Source organism: Numida meleagris, chromosome 7 (assembly GCF_002078875.1).
Source record: "Numida meleagris isolate 19003 breed g44 Domestic line chromosome 7, NumMel1.0, whole genome shotgun sequence".
Lineage (NCBI taxonomy): Eukaryota > Metazoa > Chordata > Aves > Galliformes > Numididae > Numida > Numida meleagris.
Window position 1 is genome coordinate 12432459 of NC_034415.1, and position 18607 is coordinate 12451065.

At 42.5% G+C, this 18607-nt stretch overlaps 1 protein-coding gene and 1 long non-coding RNA gene across 7 annotated transcripts in view; one reads left to right on the forward strand and one right to left on the reverse strand.

Moving 5' to 3' along the window:
• Nucleotides 1-1755, reverse strand: part of SNX7 (sorting nexin 7) — a 28565-nt gene extending 26810 nt beyond the window's left edge. The window contains exon 1 of one of the 2 annotated variants that reach the window (XM_021404619.1): nt 1543-1755. In XM_021404619.1, coding sequence (XP_021260294.1) covers nt 1543-1710 — 168 coding nt within the window. In that variant the 5' untranslated portion in view covers nt 1711-1755. The remainder of the gene's footprint in view (nt 1-1542) is intronic. The other variant, XM_021404618.1, reaches the window with a different exon arrangement.
• LOC110402489 overlaps nt 3256-18607 on the forward strand; it is a 39902-nt gene continuing 24550 nt past the window's right edge. Inside the window, exon 1 of one of the 5 annotated variants that reach the window (XR_002441118.1) lies at nt 3256-3355. This is a non-coding gene — a long non-coding RNA (uncharacterized LOC110402489). Of the gene's footprint in view, nt 3366-3937; nt 4577-18607 lie in introns of those variants that run through there. The other 4 variants (XR_002441120.1, XR_002441116.1, XR_002441119.1 and 1 more) reach the window with 4 other exon arrangements.

Consider the following 18607-nt stretch of genomic DNA (forward strand, 5'->3'; position numbering starts at 1 on the left):
GAGGGTATTGAGGCTGACAATTTTTTAAGAACCTCATTTTTCACCACTGAGATAGCTGGTCCGTTTCACTGACTAAACTTAGAAAAATGAAGTTGATGCCAGCGCCAGGCACTGAGCACTGTGCTGCCTCTGCATTGCCATCATCCTGCCCATGTTACCCCACTGCCTTAAGGACAGCGGTGTGAATTAAACATGAGGAGGTCTTGGAACAGTATGTTACGGACAGATGAGTTTTACAGAAATCGGTCTGAAACTACATTTAGCCTGTCAGTGTCCCTTTAATATCACGGATGCACGCAAACAGGCTGTGATCCCAAATCACCTCCACAGATTTTCATCATCTTGGAAGATCAGCCCTCAAATTGCAGCTGAAAGCAAACGGTGAATTTCTGGCTGGTACGCAGCCACTAAAAACAGGAGCCCAAGACTTGCACACAGCATATTCCTGTCTGCAGAAAAAGGTGATCATTCTGCATGCAGTATGAGTTGTTAAGATTTACTATAAGCAGGAAATATTTTGTATGAATCTATGCGGGAGATAAATAAGGATATAGATATTTGCCAGAGAGCAGGAGTAATTCATATAATCAGCACTGGTTTGGTTTTCTGTTCTCAAGGAACATCACGCTTGACAAACGAGCATGTTGGTATGCTGTATTGACAGGCATTGAAACTGCATGCAGAGCCGCCCGGGCTTGCGGTTGCCTGGCAGAAGTAAAAGGATTCCAGGTGAGAAACAATTAATGCTATTAAGCATTAATAGCATTAAGGTTTTGTGCTCAAGTTCAGTGAATATGATTTAGCTAAACTCCAGTTAGGCTTCAGAAAAGCACAGATAACTTGGTAAGATTTAGCCTGACCTTTTGCCCGTTACAGACCATTAAATCACCTAGCAGTCCCTCTGGCCTTGAAGTCCATCAATTTCAGGAATTTTACTGCAGTCAGTTTAAATAGGTCCCAAGAATAAACTCTTATTCCAATGGCTTTTATTCCCATATACAAAATATTGCTTTTTTTCCCCACAGAAATATAGAAAATGTATATTTAATTCCTATAACAATTGGTCTTAATGAAGATGTTGGACATCACGTTTTCAAACAGGAGAAGCACTTGCAGTTTCTCCCCCCGTCGCACATCCTGGCACGCAGCAGCTCGGAACTCGCAGAATACCCCCAAACAGAAGCTGCCCGCTCCGGCGGCTGCTCCGCGCCCGTCCTCCCGCCGTGCAGGCAGCGTGCCCCGGGGCGCGGGGACGGCGCAGCCCCGAAGCGTGGCGGAGCGCCCGGCACCGTCCCGCCGAGCCGCTGCATTGTCTGCAGGCGCTGCCCCGCGGCGTGCCCGGGCCGCCACGCTTCAGGGATTCCCGGCCGAGGGCTGCGGAGCCGTTCCACGCAGGCGAGACCGAGCGCGAGCCCGAGTCCGCCCCGCCCGTCCCGGCCCGTCCCGTCGGGAACGGGGGATCCTCAGCCGCCCCCGTCCCCGCTCGGTCCCGGCGCTGCCCCGCGCGGGATCCAGGTAGAGCGCGGCTGGGCACGGCCGTACCTTGCTGAACACCTCCAGGTCGTCCTCCTCGTCGTCAAATTCCAGCACCTCAGCGGGAGCGGTGAGCAGCGGCGCCCGGGCCGCGCCGGGGGCACCCGCGAGGGGCTCGGGCCCTCCCCCGCCGGTGGGGGACAGCGTCGGGCCCGGTGCCCGGCCCTCCGCCTCCATCCTTCCTGCGAGCGCGGGCGGCGGCCCCCCCCCGGAGCCGCTCCCCGGGGCGCCGCAATTGGCCGCCCGCCGCTCCGCCGCCCCCGGCCCGGCCCGGCCCCCGGCAGCCCCGGGGCGCGCCCAGTGCGCAGGAGTGGAAGAGGCGGCGGCGGAGGGCCCGGCAGCCGGGACGGGGCGGGATGGGGACGGGACGGGGCGGGGCGCGTGCCTAGGGCAGGCGGGGACGGCGGCGGGGACGGGCGTCTCCGCGGAGGTGGTTGGGAGGTGGGGGAGGTCGTTGCTCAAAACGCCCGCAAACGTTTCCGTGGAGGTGTGTGGGTGATGGCCACGTGTGAGTGCGGCCGTCCGAGGTCACCGGGGAGCTCCGGGCCACCCGCTGGTAGCCGCTCACTGGGAGGTGCTGGGGGAACGCGATGGTGTCTGCAAAATGGTGAGTCTTGTGTTGAGCTCAGGAGAAACAGCCGCCCGTTTGTTTCACTGGGAAGCCCCAGTGAGTATCTCAGCACAGACTGCGTGCCCGGGTTTTGTATCTCTGTTCTGGGCCCGTCTCACTGCTGCAAGCCTCACGTCCCAGCCAGAAAGCACAGCGTACTCCTGGACCCTTGTATGCTCCGGGCTGCTCTTGGTGGCTGGTCAGGGGCTTGATGTCAAGGCAGTAAGTGACTTTGGGGTTTACTTACACACGTTAGCACCATGTCACATGAAAAGGAGTGTGGGGTGGGAATAGCCAAACATCTAAAAACGGTCACGCTGCAGAAGGTTAAACATCAGGCTAAAGGGATGCTGAGCCTGTCACAGTTCCTCAGCAACTTTTCCTGAGCACAGCTGTTGCCAACCAGCCTTCATTCTGGGGCTGCACGTGTTTGCCCCACGGCCTCTCCCTCATCTCTCGTCTGGTAGTTCTCTGCAAACACACAAAGTGAGCAAAGTGTGGCAGCTGGGGCAAGCAGCAGGCCAGGGCAGGGCCGCAATGGTGACCACTGCGAGCTGGGTCTGTGCTGCACGCGGGGGCACAGCACTGGAACCCACACTGGCATGGCACAGAGCAGTGCCCCGCTGGTGAGCTGAGCCCAAAGCCAGGGGGAACTGCTGTGAATTCCTGGGCAAGTTCTCCAGCAGGCAGGCAGTGCTCTGCCCTGTGGTTCCCTAGCTGTCAAATTAGAAAAAGCGAAACCCATAGCCAAATGAAAGTCTTTACAAAACCACTCATTTGTGAAACGCTGAGCGGTTGGCGAGGACGTGCATTTCATGCTTTTCAATGGACTTGAGCCCCAGATTTAAAGGGAGATAAGATGAACACTGAATATTCACTGAACCGTGTTAAGGAGAAAAAGGGTACGCATGTGTGTTCATTGTATAGTAAGACACCTTGATGTTTGAAGGAAAAAAAAAAAAAAAAAAAACGGAACAAAACATCAGCCTGACGTTCGGAGGGCAGCGTGCTGCCGGCGGAGAGCAGCGTGCTCGCGGGCAGCCAACAGGCGCTGCCCAGCGCTGCGTGCCGGCCGCCGCCAGGGGGAGCTGGCTGCGCCCCGCCCGGCTCTGCGACGCGCCGCCGCGCTCCCGCCGCCTGCACGCCTGTCTGCTGCAGTCCGTGCTGCTCCTTCCCGGCTGCCCTCACGTACCAGCTGCTGATGGGAAACCGGTATCGCGAGGTTACTTCCCTTTCTAATCGGTTCTTCATAGGCGGGGGTGGTCTCCTGACTGCTGCTCCGCGGAGGTGATGGATGAGCGTTGTGCCCTCTCTGGGTTTGTTTTTATTCCGCTGTTTTTAAGTGCCGGAGACATGCCGCGCTTCTGAATGAAGCATCCACAGCCTGTAAAATGCCACGTTTTTAATGCGTTTGTATTTAAATTCAGGTGCTATACTCGCGAGGCAGTAACGGAATAAAAGGAAACTTAGCGAGGATCAGAAATGCAGACAGCACACGTTAGGGATGATAAATAAGGGACAGCCAGTCAGAGAAAGTATAAAACTGATCTACTGCAGTCCTGAATGCTAAGGCTGTCATCTCTATCGCACTAATTTTTCAAAGTTTTACCATTCTCTTGGGTTCTTTATTTCTGTTGGAGAGAAATCTCAGAATATGTTTTAATTGGATTTTTTTTCCTTTTTGTAGCTTTTTATTATCTCATTAATCAAGGTTAACAAGACGTATTTTTAGATTGCTCGGTGGTGGTGCTTAGCTTTCTGTGCTTTATATTTAAGGTACCAGTCTGTGAGAAAAAGGTATTTGTTGTCCTTTGCTCTGGGAAAATGGGCGCTGTACATAACAGCCCCCTGGAGCTTCAGTCATCACCAGGAGCTGTGCTGGAACACAGCAGGAAGCAATTCTGCCCCCCACCTGCCTGTCCCACCCCTACTCCAGCTGTGCCTAACTAAGGGGAGGGTCCAGGGAGGCCAGCCGTGGCTTTAGTGCATCCTCCCTTCCCCATCAAGGCCCAGCTACCAGCACTTCCCTGCCCCGTGGGATTTAGTAAACAGAGCTCTTTACAGACTCAAGAATTTGTCACTGATTTTCTGGCATAGGACAACTGTAAACAGACGAATATTTGAGATACCGTGGGAGCATAAACACAGAGCCTCACTCAGCAGAGATCATTCACAGGTTTCACTTGTGCTGTTATTTCAAAAGTCTGTTGCTGTAGATCTTGGTTATAGCTCGTTTCCGTGTGCCTGTGTACACATGTGTGCCAACAGGCTCTGTGGTTCCAGAACACCTGGGCTGTGAGTGTGCAACCACAAATATCCTAACTTGAGTTAGGTCTTGGGAATAATTAAGGATCAATATGTCAGAAGTCTTCATGCCATGAATGTTGTTGGTCCACTAGCTATTGCACTGGGACTGTACTCGGCAATATTTTGGTAAGGAGATGTTAATATTTTGTAAAATGTGGTGATTTCTAAGTAACTGCTCATTTGTTGTGAAATGTTCTGGGCCCTCTCATTGGGGAACGCCGAGTGCAGCGCTCGTGTGTGCCCAGGCTGAGCTGTAGTTGCCTCCAACTTTTTTTTATTCAGTTAAGCCCAAAAACCTATTTTGTATTACAAAAATGTCAGTGTTGCATTGCTTGCATTTCCCCTTTTTTCCTTGCTAAGAGTGTTGATCCTCACTAGTAATCCCTTCCAGAGTTGCTTTTTCTTGAACAAATTAAATTTACAAACACCGAAGCAGAACCGAGCTGTTCCTTTGCTCTCATGTGCAGGCTGCATGTGATCCCTTTAGGGCACAATACCACTTTGAATACTTAATGCTGGCTTGTCGAGTTTCACCAAACGCACAGTGATATGGACGGGATTAAATCCTGTTTTATTTCCTCTCCTCCCTAGCCAGGCAGTCGGGGGGTGCGAAGGGCTCACGGTGTTTTACTCTGTTCCACTGCTGAAGTGCAAATAATAAGCATATTAGTAAATCTGCTGACATCCAGCACCTTGGCGCAAATGAGCACAGTTTTCCAGGTCTGAAATGCATTGTCAAGTAGAATTCTTGTCAGGGTTGTCTAATGTATAAGCAGAAGTCATTACGTTTACACCCAGAAGATAGTTTGATGGTGAATTAAGGGCTGACCTTCCTATCATACCGTTTATTAGAGCAGGCTTTACAGTAAGCTCCATATAATGGTTCAAAATCAGGTTAACTCTCTGTGTGCCACGCCTGAGCTGGCCACAGAGAGCGTTAAAGCTCTCGGATAAGATGTGAGTGGTTTAGCTTTTCAGCTGCATGCTGTGCTGTGGCTGAAAGGTAACTCTTGCACTCCTCTATTGGCTTGTTGTTGTTACTATGTTAAGAATAGGAGGTGCTTTAATTGGCATTTTGTAAAATGGTTCTGTTGGTGGGTAACCGCCAGGCTTGTTTGTTTCAGAGACCATCAGACCGTCTTTGCTTTCTGACTACCCAAAGGAAATTACAATGTAGCGTGCTCATAATCACGTTATCTTTTTTTATAGCTGCAGATCATTTTTATGACATTGTAGATGCGCAAAGCCCTGATCGATACCTAGAGACTTGCTATCCTTTTAAGTTATGTGACTGCCAAATTTTAGACGTGAAAATATTCCAGGTAAAGCATTATTGGGTTTCATAATTTTTTACCACATCTAAAAACAGTTGCTGAGCTTCATTGGATGTGAAAGCATTGATTTTTTTTGGTAATACTTTGAACTGCTGTCAGAGTCGGTCTGTTCTGATGTAGCATTATCTCTTCTGTTGAAGGAATAGTTTCATTTTTCCAGACAATCGCTGTTCTTCTCATTTTTGATAAATAGTGTGTTTAGCGATCTATACTTTATGGCGTGAAATATTAGAGAGCCTCTGAGTCCGAAAGAACCCAAGAAATATATTAATACTTAACATACCTCTGAAGGTTTATCAGATTAATTTGATAAATGTGTTGGAGTTCTTATCTTACTTCTCCTGATGTCTAGTTTGGGAGCTCTGAACTTTCTGTAGAAGGGAGGACGTTAACACTGGGCCACTGTTTAGCCTGTTTATGCCCAATTGTGGTCCTGTCTGCTAAATAACTGCAAAGAAATGACAGCAACTGATAGGAATGTTGCTCATTTACAGAGGTCTGCTTGTAACTGAAGTTGAAGAATGAACTATCTGAGCTGTTGCAGTGCAATCCGTAGGCTCTGCAAACCTGTGTGATCTGTGGCGAAAATCCCCTAGCATGGAAATAGGCTGAGCAAATTGATGTGGGCATTGTGTCACGGGGGGCAGTAGGCCTAACGGAATGCTGGGAGTCTGGTACAGAAGTATTTTTGGCCAGAAATAGGGAGCGAATCACATTGTCTGTTGCGGCCTCATCATCTGGCACCATCAGCCAGGAGCTGGGTAGCAGCACGGCCACCAGCTGCCATCAGAGGCCCTGGGGTGGGCTGGCACCTGTGGCACCGCACCCTGCTGCTGCAGCTGGGGAAGCTTCTGAGCCCTTCAAAGGGCACTATTTGCCTGTGCCTGGACACCCAAATCCTGGCTGCTGTATTATTGTAAGGGGCAGTCCCTCAGGGACATTCTAGGTGAGGTATGTCCCTTTTTGTCCTACAGGGATCAGAAAATGTAAAAAACTATTAATGCAAAAGTGTAGTTCTCGACGGTGGATTGTGATCCAGAGGAAAGAATGCGAACAATGCGGCTGCAGAGAGGAATTTTAAGGCATGTATTTGAGACTGCCAAAATGAAAATTGCAGCCAAAGGAAGTGAGCCGGCAGTGTAACTACAATCGATATCCAGATTAAGTAAACAATTACAGCCTGCCAGGGGAACTGAAGCGTCTTCAGGTGTAAATTCTGGATTTATTTAGTGGATACCTTTTTTGTCATTTATGAAGTGTACTATGGATTTTTTTATTTATATCTTTTTGCAACCTACAAGACAAAGGCAGCTGTCAGTTTGTTACTTACTCCTTGCAAAGAAATGTTGCAAGCTGGTTAATAGTTAAGGTTATTTTGAAAATCTGAAAACCAGTGAGGTACAGAAGTGACCAAAATAAGTAAGTCTGTTGTGAGACCATATGGTTAGAGAAGGTTAGAGAAGCAGGCTTGTGAATAAGATGTAAAGGAGTACTTTGTGAATGCTGACCTTGCCCAACATAGACCCTAGAATGGAAACAGTTGTGTCTGCAACATTTTAGAGTAGTTTTCTTACCAAATATTAAGATTTGGAATAGCTCTTGCATGATAACTTGGCAGTTTGTCCACCAGAACGTACTTTTTCTTCTTGCAAGGTTTGCAGTAATGTTGCTAAATAGCTCAAAATTGTTTCAATGCCATTAGAAGATACGCCTAACTCCAAAACGGAGCCAAGACAGATTTGTAGATGAAAGAATGTTTCTTATGCTCCAGCTCAATCTCTTACCACTTACTTAGGGAAAACATGAAACCAATAGTAGAGTAGGCAACTGTTCTACCATCATTCCCTTATTTTGTATTTAAGCTTGCCAAAATAGCTTCATGCTTTAAAAATATCAGTTGGTCCTTGTGGACAGAGAAGCGCCAGACAGTATTTGTGTCCTTCTGTTCAGAACAAATGAAGTACAAAGACCAGCTACTCCCTGGTCTGTCACCACTGCGTGTGTTGCTTAGGATTAGCTAAGGCGTGTGATGCATCTGGGGGGAATGCCATATACTGAGATATAGCAGAGCACTCAAGAAAACAGAAAAGTAGGCTTCGCTAATTTTCCAGCCCCATCAAGAAAATTATTCCATTTTATTTCCTCTCAGCATGGTGGTTTTACTGTGAAGGATTTGGAAGACTTTGTGTCAAGTACTGAGAGGTGCTGGTGCCAAATGCTAGAAAAGACTAGCTGAGGAAACAAGTTAAATCTCAAGGTTTTATGCCAAGGCATTGTCCAGGATGCAGCATGACTTTGGACAGTGTGGTCAGACTGCAGCTGCAAGAGTTCTAGACCAGATCAGGAAGGAAATATTTCAACAGATGTGATTTACAGTAGTGATGCAAGCAGTCAGATGCTTCCTGCAGCTTGCTCTGATTGACTAGATACCAGCAGTTTTCTACTGGGCCACATAAATGTGAAGGACCAGATTTGCCTGTTTCTTATAGGGGAAACAATGGAATTAGATCCATATTTTCTTCAACTGGTTTTGCACTTAGGGATGATGTGTCAGCAGAGCATTTGAGATGTTGACCTGGTGGATTTGTAAGAGAACTTGTGTTTTTGGTGAGATCTGTGGATGGACTGACGTGCTGAAGTACTGTATTCTGGTGGGCTGCAGCCAACTTTGTAATTCTAAAGCACTGGCACTTATTTTCCACAGATAGAAAAAGTAAAAACTCTTAGGCAAGATGAAACTGCAGGGAAGAGTGAGTGTACCTCCCACCTCCAAGGAGTTAAATCCCTGCTATGTTGGATGAACTTGTACATGTATGAAAGTTCTATATTCATCTTTCTGAGAAGCATTTGCTGGATGGATGCTGTGTGAAGAGGAAGGAAGAAGTAGAGCTAGAGAGGTCAGTTCTTTTTGCTTTAGGTGTATAATTGTGCTTTCCGTATCTGTGAATTAAAGCTGCCTGTTTTTTTGTTTTGTTTTACTGAATTTCTAGAGCCAAAACAAAGTAATATGTTTTTTTTTGTGTGTGTGATATTGCTTAAGACAGCAAATGACTATCTACTAGATTGCAGCCTGTGGCCATATATGCTACAGTAGTTGATTTGATGTTCTGTAGGAATTCCTATTTAAATTGACTTAATAATTTGTACTACCAAATTATTCACATTTCTATATTGTATATGAAGCAGGTTAGAATTTAACACCAGTAGCTGTTCTTGTTCTTATATGATATACATGAGGAAAACAGATATTTATTTAGCACAGCGATGAGCAGAGAACAACTGGTGGAAAGGGTTCATTTTCCTTATAAATTTCATAGGGGACTTCTGGGTTTGCTTAGTAGAGAACTTCAGTTTGTACATTCTGTTTTCTCCTGAATGGATGGGCAACCTCTGCTGATGCAGCACTCAGTAGCCGAGCATGGGGGAAACAGTCAGTCATAGGTAAACTTGTCAGTTTGTGAATCAGCTGGGAATTGCTTCAACTTTTTATTGGGTTATAATAGCTGAGAAGTGTCTTCACCTGAATTTGCATCTCTGTAATTAAGAAAGCCATTCTGGCTGCCAGGAGGAGTTCTGTGAGATATAGGAGACTTCAATTTGGTTCCCACTCTACCAAAGTATCTCCTATAACTCTAAGTAAGCCCCACGGTTTCTGTCTGAGGCCCTGTATGGATAAGGCAACTCAAGCAGTTTGGGTATCATGCTGGAGCTCTAGAAGGCTGTCCTGGCCTTCAGCTATCCTCTCTGCTTGGTAAGAGCTATCAGGTAGATTGAAGCAAATATCTTTAGTTATCTCTGTGCTTCCTTAGGGCTTAGGAACAACCTCTGACAAGATTCCTGTGCTATAGCAGAACCAATGCAAATTATTCATAAAGCAATGAAGAAGTTGGCCTGAGGTTCCCTTGAGAACATGCAGCTAGTATATGGGTGCCTTTTGCCTTTATCCTTAGTTTTACCTGCACACCTGAATGCAAACACCTGCCTATAGATGTGGGGAAGGGAGGCAAAAGGAGATGGCTAAAACAAGCATGATAGCCATTAATTTAAATCCAGCTGAAAAAGTCTGAATAATCCTCTGGGTACTCATCCTATTAAAAAAGTATGATCTGTTGAATAAAGCATTCCTTCTCATTATTTTTGTAGCACAGAAAAGCAGGTAATGTACCATTCAGTACAGAAACTGAAGGAATGAGTCACCAGTAAAAGTACAGCCTGAAATGCTAATAGTTTTAAAACAAAATTATGCCAATTTAAAAACAAATCAGACAATTTTTAGGTAACTGACATTTGAGCAGAATGGATACAGATAATCTCACAATTGATCAAAAGGTAAATAATGAAATATACTGTTGCATAGTGAGGAAGTTGAAAGTACGGAAATAGCATTGGTAAACTGCCTCTGGAGATTGAGATTGACATAATTGGTAAAATGAGCCTGAAACTGAGAAATGGGGAGTTAAGACAGCTTTTTGAACTGCCAAACGTACCTCTTGTAAACAGAAAAAGTAAGTTCAGATGTATTCCAATGCTGAAGGAGCTAGCTGCACACAGAAGCATGGAGAGCAGCAGAGGAGAGAGTGGCATGAATAGCAATGGTTGAGGAGGCAAGTCTGATCCATCTCCTGCAGTTTCCAGGGATGGATTCCTTGTTCTGCCATTCCTGAACCAATAAGTGCACCCATGAGTGACAAGTGCCTCCAGTGCTTGTGACATCTCTGCAGCTGAGCAGAAGCAGCCATTGTGTGTCTGGGAGGGCAGGGCTGGATGTTTGGCAAGACGAGTGCAACCAGCTCTGCTGGAGGGAAGCAGCAAGCCAGATCTGTGCTTCAGGCTGTAGTTAGGTTCTGCAACCAGCAGAAGGTTTTTGAGAAATCTGGATAAAAGATGCTTATGGTCAGGAAAGAGTAATTTAAATGTTTTTATGCAAATATGATGAGCCAGAGCAGCAAAATGCAGGGTGTTAGAAGGATTACAAAAAGAGAGTGGGAAAACAGATATGGAATGGGACATAGCAATCAAAGGATAGAATTGCATGTTAATTTGTACAATAGGTTAAAGAGTAACTAGTGTAGCCATTCTGTTTGAATGAAAGCACTTCAAAATAAGCAAGGGATGACTAGTAAAACTCTAATTTTGTGAGTCTGTAGGATATTTTTGGGTTGGATTTGGTTACCAAAAGGAATCTTTTTAAAGCATGTTATGTTTTAATGTTTTATGCGTGGTTAAAGCATTAAATGTGACCAGCAGTTGTGACCAGATGGTTGGGCAGCCCTACACATGGGATTACTTCTTCACTTCACTTCTTAACTTCTTCAGGATAGCTGGGAGAACAAACGCTAATAATACTGTTTATTTCTGCTGGTAATAGCTGACCGGGTTTGTTGTTTTCGGTGGGTTTTTTTTTTCCACTCTGTCAATTAGAGGCCAACTTTAATGTTTCACTTAAGTAATGAAGATACTCTAGACGAACTGATTGAAGAATGTATGTTGTGTGATTCAGATAAAGTTAAATGGTAGGATTAAGACCAGGAGGTCTGTAGCTGAGGACTTCAAATCGCTCAAATGGATTTGGATTACTAAGTCAATCCACCTAAGCAGCTCAGAAATATCTGGAACTTTTCTTACTCAAAAGTTTGAAAACTATATGGAGTTAATACCCAAACAAACAAACAAAAAAGAATAAAGGAAGCATTGTAGAAAAAGCTCTTAACTGGACAAATAGCTATATAATAAAAATAAACGAACTGAATGAAATAAAGATTGCAAAGAGGTCTGACAGCAAGGAAATCTATGCAAAATAGGTAAGGAAGCATTGAATAAGATGAATTGAACAAACATCAAGCAGAACTAGACCGTATGCTGGATACTGAGCATGATAAAATTACCCAGCCTTAAGTAAGCACTCGCAGAAACAAACCACTGGGAAGAGCATAGGAGCACTGTTCAAAAGCTGAGACCTAAAAAGTAAGGAAGTACTTTATTCTGTCCTCTTTGGAGCTGGTGATATTGACTTTGGTGGAAAATGGAAGTTGCCTAGTAGGAATGTGTCCACAGACTTGAAAATAAAAATCATTGTAACTGAGATAGAAAATTTGAAAATTTGGACCGAATGAGAGGCATTGATCAAGGGGCAATGACCAACTGTTTCCTGGCCAGCAAGAAGAAGCTGCTGGTTCACAAACTCTCATATCTGATACCATATGATAGCAGCTATACAGTGATTGAGGAGAAGAGAGGAAATATGATCTAGGTGATAATAGATACATTAGTTTGACCTTGATTTTAAAAGAAATTTTGAAGAGAATCTCTCCTATTCCTGCAAAAGCATAGATTTTCTTAGGTGAATCGTTTCCCATTTTACCACACCTGTGGGCTCAAACACTTCTGATCAAATTGTCCTTTTTAGGTAATTCTGGGCATCTTTTTAAAAGTGTTTTGAGCATGGATCAGTCTGGCACTACTCTTTAACTCCATGGCCATAACTTAGTTTTTGTACAGAATGGGCAGATCAAGATTTGTACAAACATGGATTTAAGTTTTTAGTTACAACTTTCTCATGTAGAGTACCCAAAACTTAATTATAGGTACAGAACACAGATGACAGAGTTTCTGTGAGATTCTCTTCCAGCTGATTTATGGATACAGCTAGCTCTACAAAATGATCTTAACTTTATTCTAGAGAATGATTGAGAGATTACCAAGAAGGCATTTGAATCTACAAAGATTTTCCCATAAGAATCAAGTTCACTAGGTGAATTTCAAGTTTTGTCCTGGAGGGTAAGTGCTTTAAGCCTTGTGCTGACACTAAGCATATGTAAAGTTGTAAGCAGCAAATTGTTTAGAAGAATACAAAATATTTTTATTTAAGCAATACTATTGTGAGTGAGGTGTAAAAGCACAGCAGACCTTTGCCAGAAAGGTTCCCTAATAAAAGAAATTCCTTCCTGACTTCCACAACCACCAGCTTGACTAGAAGCATCCTAAATACCACATTCTCTGTACTAAATCTACAGGTACTGCAAGAGAAAAAGGACAGTTAAAGACTTCAGCCAAATACCAGAACACAAGTGACTCTTCCAAGCCTTTTGGGATAGTCCACTGGACTAAGGCCTAAGAAGTTCTTCATGGAATTCAGATGAGGAGAGGGGCATTTTTAGAACATGGGTCATTTTACTGCTAAAATTAGTGCTTACAGTACCTATACCTGTTGAAAATAGAGCTGGAAGAGGGCTGTGCAATGAATAATAAGTTTAGGCAATGCTGATAAATTAGAAATAAAACCTGGGTGTAGAAGTTGTTCATAGGAGCTTTTTAATCTTCCAGTTTTCCTAAAATTAAATATCAAATTATTGGTAATTCTTGGCATCCTTTGCAAAAATGGAGTTCAGATACACTCATCAAAAATGCTCATCATTAGAAGGAGTGATTGTGTCATCTACAATAGAATTATTCCACACCACTGGTATTTCTTGGCAGACTGACATGTTTTCACTTGACATTGTGTAATCTCTCGGAAAGAAAATTTCTACCTTTTTGTGAATAATTATCAGTGAAGTATCACACTGACCATTCCAAAGAAGTAATCCTTTCTTTTTGTGGAAAGGAGAGGCGTACTAAGACCACTTATTTCTTTGTATGTAAATTAATCCATGTTATTTTCCAAAGCATTCTGGAGCAGACCAGCTTTCTGAGAACGTTAGATTGTCTGGAATTAAACAAAAATGCTGATAAAGTCTGTTTTTCTCTCAAAAATCCAGCCAAGAACCTGTTTAGTTAAAATGTGCTAGAATATTTCTGATGGTAGGGTTATACTGACATTATTAACCATGGGCATACAGACCACATATTAAACACCTGCCAGAACTAAAATTGTCCAAGGCCTTTTTTCCTGGAAAATGTTGTTTTTTGTATTTGATCAAACACCGAAGAACTCAACATTCACAAATGTGATTGAAGCAGTAGTGAAAATGTTTACAATAAGACAATTTGTCCTGTTTTTAAGTTATAAACGTTCTGTGTTTTCCATTTAGTTGGGTGAACATTCCTATTGCAAATAACAAGCTTAGAAAGCATAAGTTGAAACATAAGACCCAGTGTAACATACTTTTCTTATTTCAGGTAAGCCATTCTTAGGTCTCCTCTTTGAAGGCTCTACCATTGCAATTTTTTTCCTAAAATTGTATCAGTAGCAGATGTTCACTTTATTCTTATTCCCTTCTAATATGTATTTTTCATGCCTTCTAGAAAAGGTTGGATATCATTTTAAAGTGTGTTCTTGATAACGGGCAGGCAAGGGCTGGATGAGCCATTCCTTTATTCATGTGTGCAATATCTTGGGTATTCGAAGGGCTCTTTAGTGATCCCTTCCTCTAAGAAGCTCAAATAATTCCTGGTATTTTATTAATCTGTCAGAGCAAGGGTTGCTTCTGAATTTATCTTGGTATTTCTGTCTGAAACTGCTGTGCAGCCTATGCTTCAAATTGCCAGCATTAAATCAACATGGTTTTCCTGCTCATTCTTCATCAATTTGTCACATAGATAAGCCCACTACCTGCACAAGCAATCTTCCATTATCTACTGTTCTTGCTGGCTTCTTCCATATACTTCCATCAACACCCACAGAGGCTTTTTACTCTCAAATATATTCTGTCTTTTTCTCTTTAGGTTTTTTAACTCTGCTGCTTAAGATGATGTCTGCAGATAGCTAATGACTCTAAAAATTGAGTGTGTCATATGACTTATTTTGCTAGTGATATAGCTAGGTGGTTTGGACTTTAGTCTCTTGACATCATATAAAGGAAGCAGGAAAAAAAATTCCAAGATAAAAAAAAAAAGTGCACAAGAAAAAAATGTGTCTTGGTGACTTTTGTTATTTGTTTTTCTTTATGGTAACTGTAGCATCCAAATTTCTAGTTACCGAAACTGTATATGCTGAAAATTTACATGTTGTGGGAAAGTAAATAAATACCCTCCCTTATGCACTAGGGAGAAAGTGTCCTTCGTGATCAGGTTTTCACCTCCATGAAGTTTAATGATTATTCAGATTCCTGTTTTGTTGTGCATTTGCTTGTTCTTAATTGTGCTACTGTGTTGTGTGTAATGTAGCCTCCATAACTCGGATTGTTTATTTGCATCGTAAAATGATAAAGAATTTCTAACGCCAGTATTACACTGAACACTCTGTTTGAAAAGATCGTGCCTCGTTTTTCTCCAAGCTGTATCAGCAGCAGAGTGCTATAGTCCATCCTGATTATTTCGCTGCATAAATTAGGCAGCTAAGGAAGGAAGAGGAAAAACAGCTGATATAGATTATGTGACCTGTTACAGATCACAACACACAACTTTGACAGCATGAGACGGAGGTTCACAGCCAAACCTACCAAGTTTGGTGTCATCAGAAATGAAACCCTCATTTTTAGGAATAGGTGAAAGGTTTACAATTGACTCGAATTTTTTTATCCTGTTTCTGCTTCTCTACATAACTGTTTAGAGCAGCTGTTGTAAACCTCATTGAAATGTTTTCCAAAAAATACTGTTTTTCAATTATCATTATAGTAGTATTTTTATAAGCGTAAAAAAATGCATAGGAAGAAAAATCTTTGCAAACGCTGCTTTTGCTCCATTAGAGTACAAGCACAAGTCGAAAAGTGGCATATGCTTTTCATAGCATGTAACCTCCAAGTGGGGGCATGCTGGATACTAAAAAAAGAGCTGCTAGACTTTTTACAAGGAATAGATTTATTTGCAAAGGAAAAGATTAGCAAAATCATCAAAACACCTGAAGAAAAATAAATTCAGAAATAAAACAAATGGGAGACTACTCCAGAAATGCCTGTAATTGTGTAGGGTGTTTGCACATAGATACTGTAAAAGAGATATTTCCTCTTTCAAAACAGACAGAAGCTGCTGATTCCCTCTGCTTCCTTATTGCTGCTGCGGGTGCCCCAGGCTTTTTCCTCTAGTGCAGCTGTGCTCCACTGAAATAAATGGCACTTCCTGGGGGCTGCATCTTTAGTTACTGGTACAAGAGTCACTGTAATGTGCACTGAGATATTTCAATAATGCTTTCAAATGACTATTAAAACACAACACTGAATAATGAAATCAAAATCGCATGGTTGCAGATAGAGCTACCAGTGACACAGCTACCTACAAATTATTCCCTTCAAAGAGGAGCTAGTAGAAAAATTGAACAGCAGCACGGGAAATCATAAAAGCCCAGATGCACAGTGGTGTGGTCTCACTGCTGGCTGCCTCTTCATCCCAGCTCCCTCCCTCTTTTCTGTTTTGATTTACAGTCTTCAAAGTAGAGTTCTCACAGCTCAGCTCATCTATTGCCTCTCATTACGGGGAATAATCATTCATGCCTAACAGTATGAAATCTGGAAAAGCAAATTCAAATATACCAACGTCTTCAAGCTGATCCAACTTATTTCCTATACAAAGTGAAATGATAGTGAAGAACTGTAGAAAGAGTTCCCTTCTCTTTCCTAACATCCAGCAGTAAAGGCTCCAGATAAATCACGCTGAAGTTGCTTCTGATGCAGCAGGTTGTTGACTCCTCAGGGCTGGGACACGCAGGGCTCATCTGCTAGGGGCTTTGCAACAGTTGAAGCTGTTGGTCTTAACAGCATCTGGGGACACCTCACTTGACTCTGAGTACTTTGTATGTCAAGTAGGATACCAGTGTATTAAGGCAGCAATATTTTGAGTGGTGAGCTTTGCTTACCTCTTAGGGCAATTAAATAGGTCTCAAAGTTCTGCTGGGTGCTTGGAAACAGAGCCCCATAGCAACTAATGCTGTCTGGCCCTGGGCTTATTTCCTTTTTTTCCTTTTCTTTCTTACTTTTTTTTTTTTAAACTTTTGCTAATTCTACCCTTAAATACAACTTGCAGTTTGTCACTTTTATTTTTTTGTTTTAATCTGAGCAGCTAGGCTTGTCACCCTGGACCCATGAAGGTAATGAAAGTGATATCTGTAATGTGAACAGGAAGATTAACACTTCAAACACCAGCATATTTTCCAAGCAGACTGTATATTCACAAAATGTTAGAATTTAGGTTCTTTCCAATGACAACCAGGACTGCCTCATTAAATGTCATGTTTCTAGAATCATAGGATCACCAAGATCGGAAAAGCCCTCCAAGATCATCCAGTCCAACCGTCCACCTAGAAGACCCTTTCCCAGCCAGTGCTCTTCAGCCAACTATCCCTTAAAGAGAAAGCAGATGCAGGTCTTGTGTTTATTTCCTCTTCACATGGAAACAATTTCTATTACATTCTTCACTGTACTTTTCACAGAGTATATGTAATATCTGCTTGAGTGTACCAAGACCGCAGGTTTGTATTGCATTGTTTGTATGGTTCATAACATTTGCCCAATGATTAAATCTTCTGAATTCACTTTTTTTTTTTTTTTTTTGGTAACAGGATTTCAGTCTCATCTTGCATTTGAGGTTATTTATTTTATCATCAGAACTGTCAAAATTCATACTAGGTAATTTGTCACTTTGCCTATTTAATGGCCAGTTTATTTGGGAACAGTTCCAGTTGTCTTGTATATTTCCAGCATGTTTCTGAAAACAGTCTTTGTCTCCACGCTATTTGAGAAAATCAGTAATTGAAACATGAACTATGTGCTACTTTAATAGAAAGTATTTTCTGGTTTTGTTTTCTGTTTGGGGAGGAATCAAATTCCAGCTAGAATGGTCATTTATTCTTCCTCCGTATTTTGTTTCTGGTAGGTTGTTCTGCAGACGTGAAGGGTAGTGTTAAAGCCTCCTGAACACATACAGATACATTTACATGTATATGCTCTGCAGATATGTACAGTTACCAGAATGAGATGTTTGCAATTTAAAGGATTTTAATTTTTTGAAGCTTGGATAGGATTTTGAAGTGTCAGAGAAGAAATGTCTGCATTTACCTTCAACTGATTCTTTGCAGTAGTGGAAGGAAATCATCCTCATAAAGATGTCTGGGAAATACAGTCTCCTTTGATTCTTCAGTAGCTTAAATGCATCACTTAATTTCACCTGTTTCTGTGTGTTTGTGAATACAACAGGATTAACATGTTTGGGAAAGTTAAGAGCTGCTTGAAAAAAGACAGTGGATAGTTACTCAAATTCAGCATAATTGAGATTAGAGATGCAAACAACTGCTCTTGGTATTGATAGCGGTACCTGATGTTCTTTTGATGATTTGTGTCATTTTGAAAATACATGATTTTCAAGATGAAGCCTTTTATTGAGCTGTCAAAATCTTACAGTTCAGATTTCAGAAATAATCAAATTACACCTTCTATACTTAACTAGAGAGACTGAAGTGCTTTTCACATGCAGCATTGCGTTCAGCACAAAAACAAATGCTAATGTGACTATCTGTACAGGACCAAACTTTAACTGAGATCTGGGGTGTTGCCATGGCAATTCCAATTGTTGGAAAAAAAATCCCTTTTGTGCTTCATTCTGACATTATATTGCAAAATGATGATTATGAAGAAACATGCAACCCAAAAGGGGGAAAATTCTCCTTTTGAAGATGTAAAACATACTTTCTATCCCATTTACTTTTTGTGAAGCTCTAAGTATGTGCCCAGATTGCTATAAGCTCTGTTTTTTAAAGATTCAGGTACATTTTTATTTTTCAAACTGCCATAAAACATAAAACAGAATGTTATTTCTCCCAAATGTAATAATCTACAACATAGGAAACTCCAAGACATATATGCCATTTACTATGCAAAATGTCAATTCCTATTATGTTATACTGCAGACATGGACATTTCTGTTGCTTAACAAAACTACCTATGTTAGTTGAAAC